Here is a 13471-nt window from a genome sequence, read left to right on the forward strand (position 1 = left end):
TCTCTCAGAACACCTATGTGTATGGCTGGTTGGGTATCAGGGTTCAAGCTGGGGGTGACAGTATGTTTTCCACCCTCCAGGCTGATGCCAGTGGAGTTTTCTCCCTTTGCCTGGCCAGCTGGGATCAGCCCTTCATTCCAGCTGGCCCAGGCAGAGCTCCAAAGTGCCCCCTTGTCACCAGCCTGTCCTCGCCCATCTCTGTCCCTCCATCCAGGAGCTGGCTTCAGGCCTCAGCTCTCAACACACCCCAGCCATTGGCCAGGATGTCAAGGGCAATCCAGCTCCAAGAGGAGCTGGGCCTACATCAGAGTCAAGGACTTTTTTTTTTTTAACTTGTGGTAAAATATACATACCATTGTATTTACGTAAAACTGAACATTTTAACCATGTTCATGTGTCAGAAGTCAGTGGCGTTAAGTACGTTTACATTGTTGAGCAACCGTCACCACTGTCCGTCTCCAGAACTTTTTCAGGATCCCAAACAGAAACTCTGTGCCCATTAAACACTAACTCCCCACCCAGCCATCCTCAGCCCCTAGTAACCTCTATTCTACTTTCTGTGTCTCTAAATTTGCGTGTTCTGGGTACCTCAGAGGAGCATCATACGATATTTGTCCTTTTGCGTCTGGCTTATTTCACTTAACATATTTTCAAGGTTCATCTATGCTGTAGCATATATCAGAATTACATTCCTTTTTAAGGCTGAATAATATTCCGTTGCATGTATAGACCACATTCTGTTTATCCATTCATTTATCTGTGCACACTTGGGTTGCTTCCGCCTTTTGGCTGTTGTGAAGAATGCAGCTATGCATATGGGTGTGGAAATACCTCTTCAAATCCCTGCTTTCAATTCTTCTGTGTATATACTCAGAAGTGGAATTGCTGGATCATAGGGTAATTCTATGTTTAACTTTTCGAGAAACTACCAAACCGCTTTCCACAGCGGCTGCACCATTTTACATTCCCACCAGCAATGCACAGGGGTTCCAGTTTCTCCACATCCTCACCAACAGTTGTGATTTTTCATTTTTTGATAATAGCCATTCTAGTGGGTGTGAAGTGGTATCTTGGGACTCTCTCTCTCTTTTTTTTTTTTTTTTTTTTTTTTGCAGAACGCAGGCCTCTCACCGTTGTGGCCTCTCCTGTTGCGGAGCACAGGCTCCGGACGTGCAGGCTCAGTGGCCATGGCTCACGGGCCCAGCCGTTCTGCAGCATGTGGGATCCTCCTGGACCGGGGCACAAACCCATGTTCCCCGCATCGGCAGGCAGACTCTCAACCACTGCACCACCAGGGAAGCCTGGGACTCTCTCTTTTTATTCAAACTAATTACCTACCTCCCTCTCCATCGGGTTACGTTCTGTCTGCTGTTGCATTTCTCCCGGGCCCCTGAGCCCATGCCAAATGATATCCCTATTCATTCATTCATTCACTCATTCATTTATTCAATAAATATGTATTGAAGGCCTATTACATGCCAGGCACCATTCTAGACACTGAGAACAAAATAGGCAACACTCCTCATCCCCACGGCACTTACATCCCAATGGGGACAGATAGTCAAAGACATAAGTAAACTATATGGAACGTCAGATGACACTACTGCCATGCAGAAAAATAAAACCAGGAAGAAAGGTAAGGAGCACTAAACAGAAGACAGGGAGCACTCTTACACGAAGAGCTTAAGGAAGGCCTCATTGAGAAGGCGGCATTTCAGCAAGGACACCGCAATGTTGAGGAGGCGAGCCATGTAGATATCCAAGGAAAGAGTGTTCCCCTGGATGGGAGTGTGCCTGGTGTGAACAGCAGAGAGGTGTGTGCGGGAGCATAGGAAGCATGGGGGAGAGGAGATGGGTCCAAGAGGCATGGGGGTGGGGTCAGATCATGTAGGGTTTTGTAGCCATTGTAAGGACTTTGGCCTTGACTCTGGGCGAGATGGGAGCCTTTGAAGGCTTGGAAGCAAGGGAGTGACATGATCCGACTTTGGTTTTAAGAGCATCTTCTCAGGGCTTCCCTGGTGGCGCAGTGGTTGAGAGTCCGCCTGCCAATGCAGGGGACATAGGTTCGAGCCCTGGTCCGGGAGGATCCCACATGCCACGGAGCAACTAAGCCCGTGTGCCACAACTACTGAGCCTGCGCTCTGGAGCCTGTGAGCCACAACTACTGAACCTGCGCACCTAGAGCCCATGCTCCGCAACAAGAGAAGCCACCGCAATGAGAAGCCCACGCACCGCAACGAAGAGTAGCCCCCACTCACCGCAACTAGAGAAAGCCCACAGGCAGCAACGAAGACCCGATGCAGCCAAAAATAAATAATAAATAAATAATTTATTTTTTAAAAAAAGAGCATCCTCTAAGAATGTCACTGTGTCTGTCTCCTCCCCACCCCACCCCATACTCACAGGCACCCAAGAAGGAGCTGCAGAACGGCGTCATCCGGGGCTACCAGATCGGCTACAGAGAGAACAGCCCTGGCAGCAATGGGCAGTACAGCATCGTGGAGATGAAGGCCACTGGAGACAGCGAGGTCTACACCCTGGACAACCTCAAGAAGTTCGCCCAATATGGGGTGGTGGTCCAGGCCTTCAATCGGGCTGGCACGGGGCCCTCATCCAGCGAGATCAATGCCACCACCCTGGAGGATGGTGAGGGCGCCAGTAGAGGGTAGCAAGCGGGTATAGATCTCAGCTGTGGGCAGAGCCAGGGCTGCCAGGGAGGGCTCGGGGCCCTTCCCTCCTCCTGAGCCCCGTCATGGTCCTGTGGTCCACACAGGCTCCCTGGATCCCTCCATCTCCTCTCACCCATTGGGTCCTCGAGGGATGCTTGGTCCATTTAGCACTCCGGGCCTCTCCATCCATTGGCTGGCTCTCTATCCATCGCTTGCTAATGCTCTGCCCATCGGTCTCTCTATTGATCTATTGGCCTGTCTGAGCGCCTGTCTGTGTACCTGTCTGACTCTCCGTCCGTGCTTCTCCCTCTACCTTTTCCTCCTTCCTCGTTCTGGCCCCTCACCCATCTTTGTCCCCAAGCTCTTTCCTCTGTACTCTGGGTCCTGTTTCTCCTCCCTTACATCCTCCAGGTTGGAAAAAGGGCAAGAGCCACGTTACCTTTGTACTTCTGGGCTGGAATCTGTCCACCATCTGTTTTAGGGACCTGAGATGAGACTGTGGAGGTACGATATCCCAAGGTCCATGGACAGAGGATTTAGGGCCCGATTTTTAAAACTGAATTCTTTGAGGACTGGAGAGCACTCCAACTCTGATGAGTGAATTAAGGGGCCCGGTTTCACGGGGGAGAGGGTTAGAAGGCAACAGGAGCCTGCCTGCTCTCCAAGCACAGAGAAGAGCCAGCTGGTATCTGAGCCTGTGCCAGGAAGGGAGAGGAGATGTGACCCTTGATGCCCCCCAGAGATAGAGCCGGGCTGGTCACAGCCCCACAAAGAGCAGATTAAACAGAGCTTCCTTCTTGATGCTCCAGCCTAAAACCACGATGTGAGATTAAAAGCTGTCACTAAGTCTGAGCCCGCCCCCAGCAGAGGGAGGGAACTGACTGCCCCAGTAACATAAGGACATCACCCCATGGCCATCAGGATACCCAGCATTCCACCCTCTTATTAAGCATTCCATCCTTTTGTTAAGCAATGCCCTCTCCCTGCCTCATTCTCTCTGAAAATGCAGACATCCTTGGGAGGGAGGATGCATCAGGTCAGAAACACCTAAGTGGCTACAAATTGGAATTATCTGGGGAGTTTTAAGAATCCTGATGCTTCATCCCCAGAGATTTCCATTTAGTTGCTCTGGGGCACAAGCAAGGCTTTGAGAGGGAGCAGGTGTCAGTAGCCCCAGAGCACTGGGCCCCTGGGGAAAAGGGAGAACACAGAGAGAGGGAAAGGTGCATAGAATACACAGAGGTACAGAGAAGCACCTGGGCTACACTGCCACCAGCTGCCCAACCCCCTCCACCAGCCCGAAGCCTCACCGGCCCCCCATCATCCCCCTCCCTTTCATGATGCCGGCCACCGGCCCGGCTGGACTGAGGAAGATCAGCTTGTCGCCTCTTAGTACCATCAGTACCAACCCCAAGCAGTGCTCTGACACAGTGGTTCTCAGAGCTGAGCGCACGTCAGAGGGCTGTAAACAGATTGCTGGGCCCTCCCCCAGGGTTGTGCTTCAGCAGGTCTGAGGTGGGGGCCTAAAACGGGCATTTCTAATAAATTCCCAAGTGATGCCGATGCCACTGGTGTAGGGAGCACCTGTGAGAACCGCAGCATTAACAGCCAGGTCATTACCCGTAAAAGGAGCCAAGGCTCACGGAGGTTAAGAACCTGCGCAGAATTGCCCATCTAATGAAGAAAAGTCCAGGTCAAAATCCAGCCCTGACCCTGAATCCCACCCTCTTTCTACTTCACCCTATTGTTACCCTGTTGCTTGGGGGCAGGGCTGGATGCAAGACCAAGTGACGTGGATGCAGGATGCTCAGGGAAGTCGTGTCCAGGGGGAACAGCTGCCCCGAGACCACCCAGCACGCCTGACCAAACACTAAACTCCGTCCACTGGGGCCATCCCAGAAAACAGCCAGGCCAGGCCCACCTTTGGCCTCCATCAGAGCCCCACCTCCCTTGCTTTGGGAGGCTGCAGTGGGGGGTGGGTGCTGGGATTACCAACAGGGAGAGATCAGCATGGACTGTGGAGTCCTTTTGCAAACAAAGGAGGAGAAGGGGATGAAAGTTTCCAGCAGCATTTGCTCAGCAGTTTTTCATACTTAATTAAGGCCCTCGTTAGCCTGTCAGATCCTGATCGTTTCCTTGCAATATTAGCACTCCTCCTGGGGTATTCAAGGACCCCTGCTTTAGCAATAGTGTCTCTTCCATAATGATATTACCTTCATTTTGTTTGAACGGGCTATCTGTATTAGTTTATGACACTGGGTCCCTAATTACATGGTGCTTGTATTTTTACACCTAAGTAATATGAAACAATAATCCTTCTCAAAGAGGATCGTTAGGGTGATATATGATCATTTAAATGCTCATAAAAATTAGAGTTGCCTCTTGTGGGGCCACGGGATCTAATTACCTTCCATCCAGCCTGTGCCTCCTTTCTCCCACTCAGAGCAAAGCAGACGCGGCCTTTCCATTTGCCCCCAGCCCCTCAGAAGCCAGTGGAAGTGCCACCAAAGTTGTCACTCGCCAACGTGGCTCTTTGCGGCCTGGTGTCACCACTGTCTCTCATCATCATCATACAGCAGGGCCACCTGCAGGGGATGGGACTTAGGTTAAGCTCAAAGGTAGATCTCAGATGGAGAGGGTTAATGGCAGGGCAGACCACCCAAGTTGGTCTTAGAGAGTGTTTTCCATCACCCAAGGCATTTTGGTGTCTTCAGACGCAGGGACAAGGGACAAAAATGTAATGATCCTAGAGGTCCTAAAGGTGTCTGCAGAACCTCTTCTCCCCTTGCCCCAGGGTTGCTTCAAATCCTCTTCTTTTCCTTCCCTTCAGCTTGGTGTGAGGACACATGGGTCCCTAGAGCGGGGCCTTGGTTCAGACCCCGAGCTCAGGTGACATAGAGGGCTGGCAGCCATCAGATAAGAGCATCAGTTACAGATCCCTCCAGCACTGGCTTGGTCTTCCAGGTTCCGTTACGTTCAGCGGACGTGGACTCCCTGGGCTGTGGTGCCTACTGGGGAATCCCCAGGGGCTCACGCCTGGAGTTCATCATCTTCTTCCCCCAGTGTTTACCCAGAACCAGGAACGTGCCACCCAGAGCCCAGGAACCAAGCTGTAAGGATCTCTATTCACCCAAATCTCCAGGAAAGGAGACTGGGTTGACTTCCCGGTCACCAGCCCAAAACTCTTGCGACTCGTTGAATCAGGAGGGCCTCCCACTTGTGTAACCCAAAGTTCCTCTGGCTGGGCAGCAGGGCCCCACCTGCGCGTGGGTGTGTCCTGTACCTTCCTAACCAGGCCTTTCAACTCTCCCCCCGCCCCTGCAGTGCCCAGCCAGCCCCCTGAGAACGTCCGAGCCCTGTCCATAACTTCCGACGTGGCCGTCATCTCCTGGTCAGAACCTCCACGCAGCACCCTCAACGGCGTCCTCAAAGGCTATCGGGTCATATTCTGGTCACTCTACGTTGATGGGGGTGAGTCTGCTGGGAGTGGTGGCCAGCTCGTGGAACGAGAGGCACGGGGTTGGTGGAGATCCATACTAAGAGCTGAGCACCTTCCATGGGATGTCGAGTGGAAGTCTACCCCTTCCTCCATACCTGTCATCCTGGGGTCAGAGCTGGGACCAGGGTGGGTGGGGCACACATAGTCATCTCCCTGGTGGGGACGGACACCAGCTGCTCCTGGACAGCAGTAGGTTGGGCAGGGATTTGAGGGGCGAGACAGGCACATTTGCTTTTCTGATGGAATGTGTTGATATTAGGACTTTGTGGCCATGTCAGTCAGGGGACAGGTGGCGCGCTCAAACAGGGCAATTGAGGAGACTTTAATGAAGGCGCTGCTTTCCAAGGAGTCTGGAGGGAGGACGGGGCCCCTGGGACTAGCCGAAGCAGGAAGCCGTCACCGCCTAGGACTGAAGGGGCAAGAGGAGGAAGCAGGGTCACCAGAACCCAGGGAGAGCCACCCCTCAGCCAGACAGACAGCGGCAGGGTCACCAGAACCCAGGGAGAGCCACCCCTCAGCCAGACAGACAGCGAGGCATGTGGTCTGTGCCGATGAGCCGCCCAGGACCTGGAGAAGGGTGCACAGCGGAGCTGGGGGGATAGGAATGGCAGAAGGAGAAGAAACAAGACAATGGCCCGACACTTCGGGTGCCTGCCTTCCCCTGGGATGCAGTAGTCCAGACAGGCTTGTGTAGCCCCAGACACACCAAGCCCCTGCCCAGTGGTGTAACAGAGCCCTTGCAGTGACCAGGAAGTCTGTAGTCTTGCAAGCCAGCATCCCAAACTATGGAAATGAGTTTGCCTCCCCAGATCCTCAGCCTTTTGCCACGTGTCCCCTGGCTCCTCCCTTCCCTCCTGGAGGACTTGGGACTCCAGCTCATGGTCATCCCTCCGTGGCAGCGGCCCTCCCCATCCCGACCTGGATTCTGCTCTGCCCAGAAGCCCTGCTGACAGTAGTTGTCTCTCCCTGCCACACCTCCATCATCTCCTCCCAAAACACAGAGACCTGAAGGTCTCCCAAGGCCTTATACGATGAGATGGCCTCACATAGCTGTGCTGAGCCAGGGATGGGGCCTCATTTTCCAGAATTTGCTTCCACTTTTCTAAGCCTGTGGCTCCCCACTCAGCCCTCAGGTGAGGAAGGCATCAGCCTCTCTAGTCTCCAGAGGCAACGTGGATAGATGGCCATGCCGCCCTCTTCCTGGGTCTTTCTCTGTCTCTAGTCCTAGACAGGTCCACCCTGGTCTCTAACCTTCCCAAAAAGGAAGGTCCCACCACTCAGGCCTCTGCACCGACCTGGAGTCCCCTCAGGCCGGGCCTGGCGTCCTCACCCTCTGGAATCTGGCTGACTGCTGCCTACCCCTGGCCGGGCCCTCTGCCGGGCCTTTGCCTGTGCCAGCTCCCTGAGAGGCTCCAGGGTAGGTTTGCCGGCACTAGTCTTCTACAAGCCGGTGTCTGGGGCTGTTTTCTGAAAAGCCGGTTGTACCAGGGGTAGGGCTGTGAGCTCAGGAGTCTGTCTCTTTCCTCCTCCTAAGGCCCTGACCATCCCATGGGACCCTCTCCCTAAGCCCTTCTTCAGAGTCTACAGCACGTTCCTTGGCAGAGCCAGGACGACAGGTCCTCGCTGAGCCCGAGGAAGGCTTGGCCCTTCCACCGGCCTCGCCCGTGTTCTCTGTGCGGGTTCTTTGCAGGGAGGGTGTCCTCAGTGGTGGGGAGAAGCTAACGGGGATTGACCCCATATCCTCTCGAGAGTTCAGGGCGCTGGTGCAGGAGTGGTCAGGTGCAGGGGAGGCACCCTCAGCCTGTCATGCCCCGTGGATCCACTGCCTAGGGAGAGCCGAGAGCCCAAGGAGGGGCCGGGCAGCCAAGGGGAGCAGCTGCTGCCTGGCCGCCTGGTCCAGGCTCCCCTCCAGGTCCAAGTCACTCCTGGGGTCCCTCACATGGAGAGAGGTTTGGGTGGAAGACAGGGGAATGTGGCTTGGAGAGCTAGAGAGATGGGACTGTCCTCTGGGGAGAGTATTAGCTGAATTTGGTGTAAGGTTGACTAGAGGCCAAGGCCTAGCTGGCATTTGTCGCTCACCCTGGTTGGGCCACCTGGGGAGATACGTGGTCCAGGAGCAGTGCCCCAAATCCGCACCCGTGAACTTGAGGTGGAGGGTCCCCCTAGTCGCCACCACCATGGAGTCAAGGTCTGAGCCCCGTGGAGCAGGCCGGCCCCGAGCCCAGCCCGGCGGAGGGGCGGCGGCTGGGGGACCGTGGCCTGGCCGGCCTGGACCGCACTCAAGGGCTGCTCGTGTCCGGCAGAGTGGGGCGAGATGCAGAACATCACCACCACGCGGGAGAGGGTGGAGCTGCGAGGCATGGAGAAGTTCACCAACTACAGCGTGCAGGTGCTGGCCTACACCCAGGCCGGGGACGGCGTGCGCAGCAGTGTGCTCTACATCCAGACCAAGGAGGACGGTGAGTGCCTGGCCTCGGGCCGCGTGGCAGCTCCCAGGCCTGCTGCTGAGCGCTGCCCTCCAGCCGCCCCGCTGCTCACCCAAGGAGAAGGGTGAGAGCAGAGCCCCGTCCTTTCTCCTGCCCCTTTGGTTCGCTGAAGGGTGACTCTGAGGACGCTGGGGCCCTGCTCTGGGAGAACACAGCTTACTGTAAGTGGCGGTGAGGTGCTCCGAGACTCGAGCATAACCTTACGAGCCACCGTACCCCTCCCCCTGCCGCACTGGGTCAGAGGCCGGATAAAGCCTGTCCCCCCCACCCCAGGAGCGTACTTTATGGCATCTGCTCCCCTGCAGGGCTCAGCCTGGTGTCCTCTGGGTACAGGTGGTTGGGATTGGGGGAAACGGGAGCATCACCCCACATATCCTAGGTTAGAGACTCGGCGATCACCCCACAGAGGGCCCAGAATGGGCCAGGCCCTGGACTCTGGTGTGCAGGGGGCTCTCAGGGAGGGAATGGGATGTGCTTCCACTTGGAGCTGTGATCTCAAAGCCCTTCTCCGTGGGGGTGGAACCGGAAGAAAACAGAGATAAGGAGCCAGACCTCAAGGAGAGAGTGATGGAGTCACATGGGGGAGGCTGGGAGCCGAGTCAGCCCAGGAGGGGCCAGGTTGGGAGAAGGGCCAGACTTCCTGCCTGAGCTGGAGCTGCACACCTCCAGGGGCCTTGCCGGGTCCAGGAGGTTCTGTGTGTGACCATGCACAGCTCCAAGCTCGTCTTCCACTCCCTTCCTCACCGCCCCCGAACCCCATCACTGAGTTGATTCTAACCCTTCTGAGCCAGGTGCTATATCGGAAGAAGAGTCTGCTGGTGTTAAGTGCCTTGCGCACACTGGGCGCTTAATAAGCGGTAGCCAGGGAAGAAATGGCTTTCTTCCCACGCAGCCTCGGGCTTTTCAGAGGATACAGAGACCCCCAGTCTAGGCCCCACCCAGACACTTTAGCAGAAGGAGCTGGAGGGGTGAGAGGAGTTACAAGGAGCGGCTGTAATGTGATGATGGAGATGTTCCCAGTGCAGCCCCGCGCTTGGTGACTTGGTAACAGGACCAGCTCAGATCAATGCTCCTTACTCTCCCTAAGCCCCTCCCTTTCCATCAGATCATCCCCCTCCCCCACTTAAGCTCTGAGCAATTAAATATTTACCAACCTGCCCGCCCTACTTTTCCCGTCATTAATCCCCCCATCGAGGTTTCCTGGGGCAGCTCCAGGCAGAGCCATCTGCTCTTGTGTGGAGACCGAACGGAGATGGCGCTCAGCGCTTGGCCCCTCTCAGGGCCTCAAGGACACACACACACACACACACACACACACACACACACACACACACTGGCACCTTCTTGGCCTCTAGAAATTAACCACCCAGACCCCCAGACTTTTTGCGTCCCATTCTGATGCAAGGCCTGAGATGTAAGCACCTACACATGTTTAACTGACCAAGGCAAGACCCCACAAGGGTATCCAAAGGTCTAAGAGCACCATCCCTCCCTACAAGGAGCTGTCGACCCCCTACCCTTGAGCTGCCTACGGAGCCACACACAGGGACACGCACAGGCAGGGGCCGGGTCCTAAGGCAGCAGCTTCCCCGAGTGGAAGGGACACTGGCAAACGCAGCAGCCGTGCGCGCCCCAGCCCTGCCACTTACGGGCAAGTCACTTAACCTTTCTGACCCTCAGTTTCCTCATGATAAAATGGGGACAGCGCCTCCTCTAGACGTTGTAAGAAACAACATAGCTATAGAATCCTTTCTAAAATGTCAAGTGCTAGCAAATGGTAGTTGCTTTATGTCTGCCAAGAGCTGACAATGAAATGACTGCTTCTGATGGACCCAGGTGCCCTTGAGGGAAGCCTAAGCTAAAAGGAGCCTGCTGTCAGATGAGGTCTCATCCAGAACAGTGGTCATAACTTGACATGTGTGTGACGTGCCATCATAAGCATGATTTAACCTTCCAGTAGCCCTATAGCATAGGTATTCTTTCCATTTTAGAGATGAGAAAACAGAGTCCTAGAGAGCTAAGGCAACTTGCTGAAGGTCACAAAGCCAATGGGTGGCAAATCAAGGCTTTCTTGCCTCCCTAGCCTCTATACTTTCCATCATACCACTTGTATCGGTTAGGAAGCCTTTGGTTGATTTTAGCAGTAAGCGTATTTATTATCATATATAACAAGAAGTCTTGAGTAGGGCAGCTCCAGGGTTGGTTAACTCAGTGGTTCCCATCTTTCTGCTCTGCGATCCTCAGCCTGTCAGCTGTTCCTCCCATGGTTTCAAGATGGCTGCAGCTCCAGGCATCACGCCAGACAAGACAGAGTTCAGGATGAGAGAAGCAGTCTCTTCCTATGGGCCTCTCTTGGGAGTAAAAGAAACCTTTCCCAGAAATCCCCTCAACAGGTTTATGCTCATTTCCCATCGGCCACAGTGGAGCAATATGCCTCCAGTGAAGCTAGTCACTGAAAGGAGAAGGGAATTATCATGGCTGACTTACTCTAAGCCTGATAACTCCTCTGGTGAAGGTGACGGAGACAGCTTTCTCTGAAGGGTGGAGGAGCGTGGGTGACCCAAGCAAGAGTGAGACTCTGTTTGCAAGGAATAGGAAGGAATGATAGCAGAGGGGCAGGTGGACAGCCATGCCCGCCCCAGCCGTGCTGCTCCAGCCCCACCAGATTCTCCCGTTTGTAGGTGGTAGTCATCACAGTTGTTACTCAACTGACTTGGAAAGCAGACAGACCCACATTCCAATTCCAGCTGCGCCATGGGACAGATACCCTAATCTGAAGACTCTGTGACTCCGTACCCACCGCTACCACTCCCCCTCAGGAATTTGCATTTTGCCAAAGGAAAAAAATTACCAGAAAATTTAGAGAAAGCCAAGATACATAAAAAGATAAAATGCAAACATATCAATTCAAGCTCATTTCTTAAGTCCAGATCTCTCAGTCTGAGCCTGGTTTCAGGCTGGCTTGGCTACACTCCGTTCATGAGCTCCAAAACCTCTTGCCTACCGCTTGTCTCCCCTGTGAATACCAGACCTAGCTACATGGCCTCGGAGTGCAAAGTTGGGTTGGATTTTAGACCACTTTAAAGGTCTTTAACTGAGGAAGAGGCTTGCACTAGAGCTGCATGTTAGGCCGGTAACTCTTGTAGAAGCATGGAGGATTGATTGCACGAAGGGGATGGGGGATTAAGGACTTGGGTCAGAGAGGCCTCTTAGAACCTGTGGGCATCTAGACAGAGAAGAGGAAGATGTGTGCTAGTTCAGCAGCAGTGAGGATGAAGGGAGGAGGACGGACACGTTTAGGAAAACATATCAGAGGAGTTCCACTTCCAGGAATGGTAGACGCGGTAACGCAAACCCACTCTCCTCCTTGCTGGGACACTAGGAAATATGAATAAAATATTTTTTACTACTTGCTTCAAGGTATCAGAGAGCTGGCAGGAAAGTAAAGAGTTACTGGGCCAGGATCCAAGGAAGAATGGAGGCCCAGGAGGTGAGCCTGGTATTTGGAACAGCTCTTCCCCTCAGGGGCATTTGCTGAATCTGGAGGCAGTGACTGAGAAACTAAGCAGTACTAGAAAGATATTAATTGGAGGCCAGGGCCTGCTAGGGTGTGTGGGTCTGTCTGGTGAACCCTCCTCCCATCCCCTTCACCCCCCACCCCTGCCTACTTTGAGTTGAGACCATGAAGGGTAGAACTCTAAGATTAAAAGTGGACCACAAAGGGCTTCCCCGGTGGCGCAGTGGTTGAGAGTCCACCTGCCGATGCAGGGGACACGGGTTCGTGCCCCGGTCCAAGAAGATCCCACATGCCGCGGAGCGGCTGGGCCCGTGAGCCATGGCCGCTGAGCCTGCGCATCCGGAGCCTGTGCTCCGCAACGGGAGAGGCCACAACAGTGAGAGGCCTGCGTACCACAAAAAAAAAAAAAAAGGGGGGGGACCAAAAGTAGCTCAGCCTCAAATCATCTCAGTCCTAGAAATTAGATTGAGGTGACCTCAGGTTGCTAGTGCCGCAGATTGCAGGTGCCTGTCAGAAGCGAACATGAATTCTCTCTTTAGGAAGATTACATCACCTGAGACCTCAAATTATTTCCACAAGCAATTTTGCAAATAATGTGTCTGGCATACAGTAAAAAATAATGGTGACAATGTGAACAAAAGCCATCAGAAAAAAGACAAATAGGTCCACAAGAGTTCCAAACATAGGTTTTATCAAATATGGACTTTAAAATAATTATTCTTAACAATTGAAATTTTAAGAGTATTGGAAGCTATCAAATGGAAAATCTAGAAATAAAAACTATTAATAACTGAAGGGCTTCCCTGGTGGCGCAGTGGTTGAGAATCTGCCTGCTAATGCAGGGGACACGGGTTTGAGCCCTGGTGTGGGAGGATCCCACATGCCGCGGAGCAGCTAGGCCCGTGAGCCACAACTACTGAGCCTGCGCGTCTGGAGCCTGTGCTCCGCAACAAGAGAGGCCACGATAGTGAGAGGCCCACGCACCGTGATGAAGAATGGCCCCCGCTTGCCACAACTAGAGAAAGCCCTGGCACAGAAACGAAGACCCAACACAGCAAAAATAAATAAAATAAATTAATAAACTGCTACCCCCAACATCTAAAAAAAAAAAAAAAGCATACAAGAGAACAAACTATACCTAATAAAACACAGGTGTTGGAGGAACAACAGAGCAGAACAGAATTAAACCAGAGCCCCTAACTCCTCATTAAAAAAAAAAAAAACTATTAATAACTGAAATTAAGAACTCACTAGATGGGTTTAACAACAAATTAGTCACAGCCAAAGAGATAAATAGTGA

General features: G+C 53.5%; 1 protein-coding gene across 1 annotated transcript in view; it reads left to right on the forward strand.

The window, feature by feature from the left end:
* DSCAML1 (DS cell adhesion molecule like 1) overlaps nucleotides 1–13471 on the forward strand; it is a 341918-nt gene that overhangs the window by 305145 nt on the left and 23302 nt on the right. Inside the window, exons 17-19 of the mRNA XM_065881447.1 lie at nucleotides 2406–2646; nucleotides 5994–6140; nucleotides 8472–8627. Of these exons, the coding sequence (XP_065737519.1) occupies nucleotides 2406–2646; nucleotides 5994–6140; nucleotides 8472–8627 (544 nt within the window). The remainder of the gene's footprint in view (nucleotides 1–2405; nucleotides 2647–5993; nucleotides 6141–8471; nucleotides 8628–13471) is intronic.

Source organism: Phocoena phocoena, chromosome 8 (assembly GCF_963924675.1).
Source record: "Phocoena phocoena chromosome 8, mPhoPho1.1, whole genome shotgun sequence".
NCBI lineage: Eukaryota > Metazoa > Chordata > Mammalia > Artiodactyla > Phocoenidae > Phocoena > Phocoena phocoena.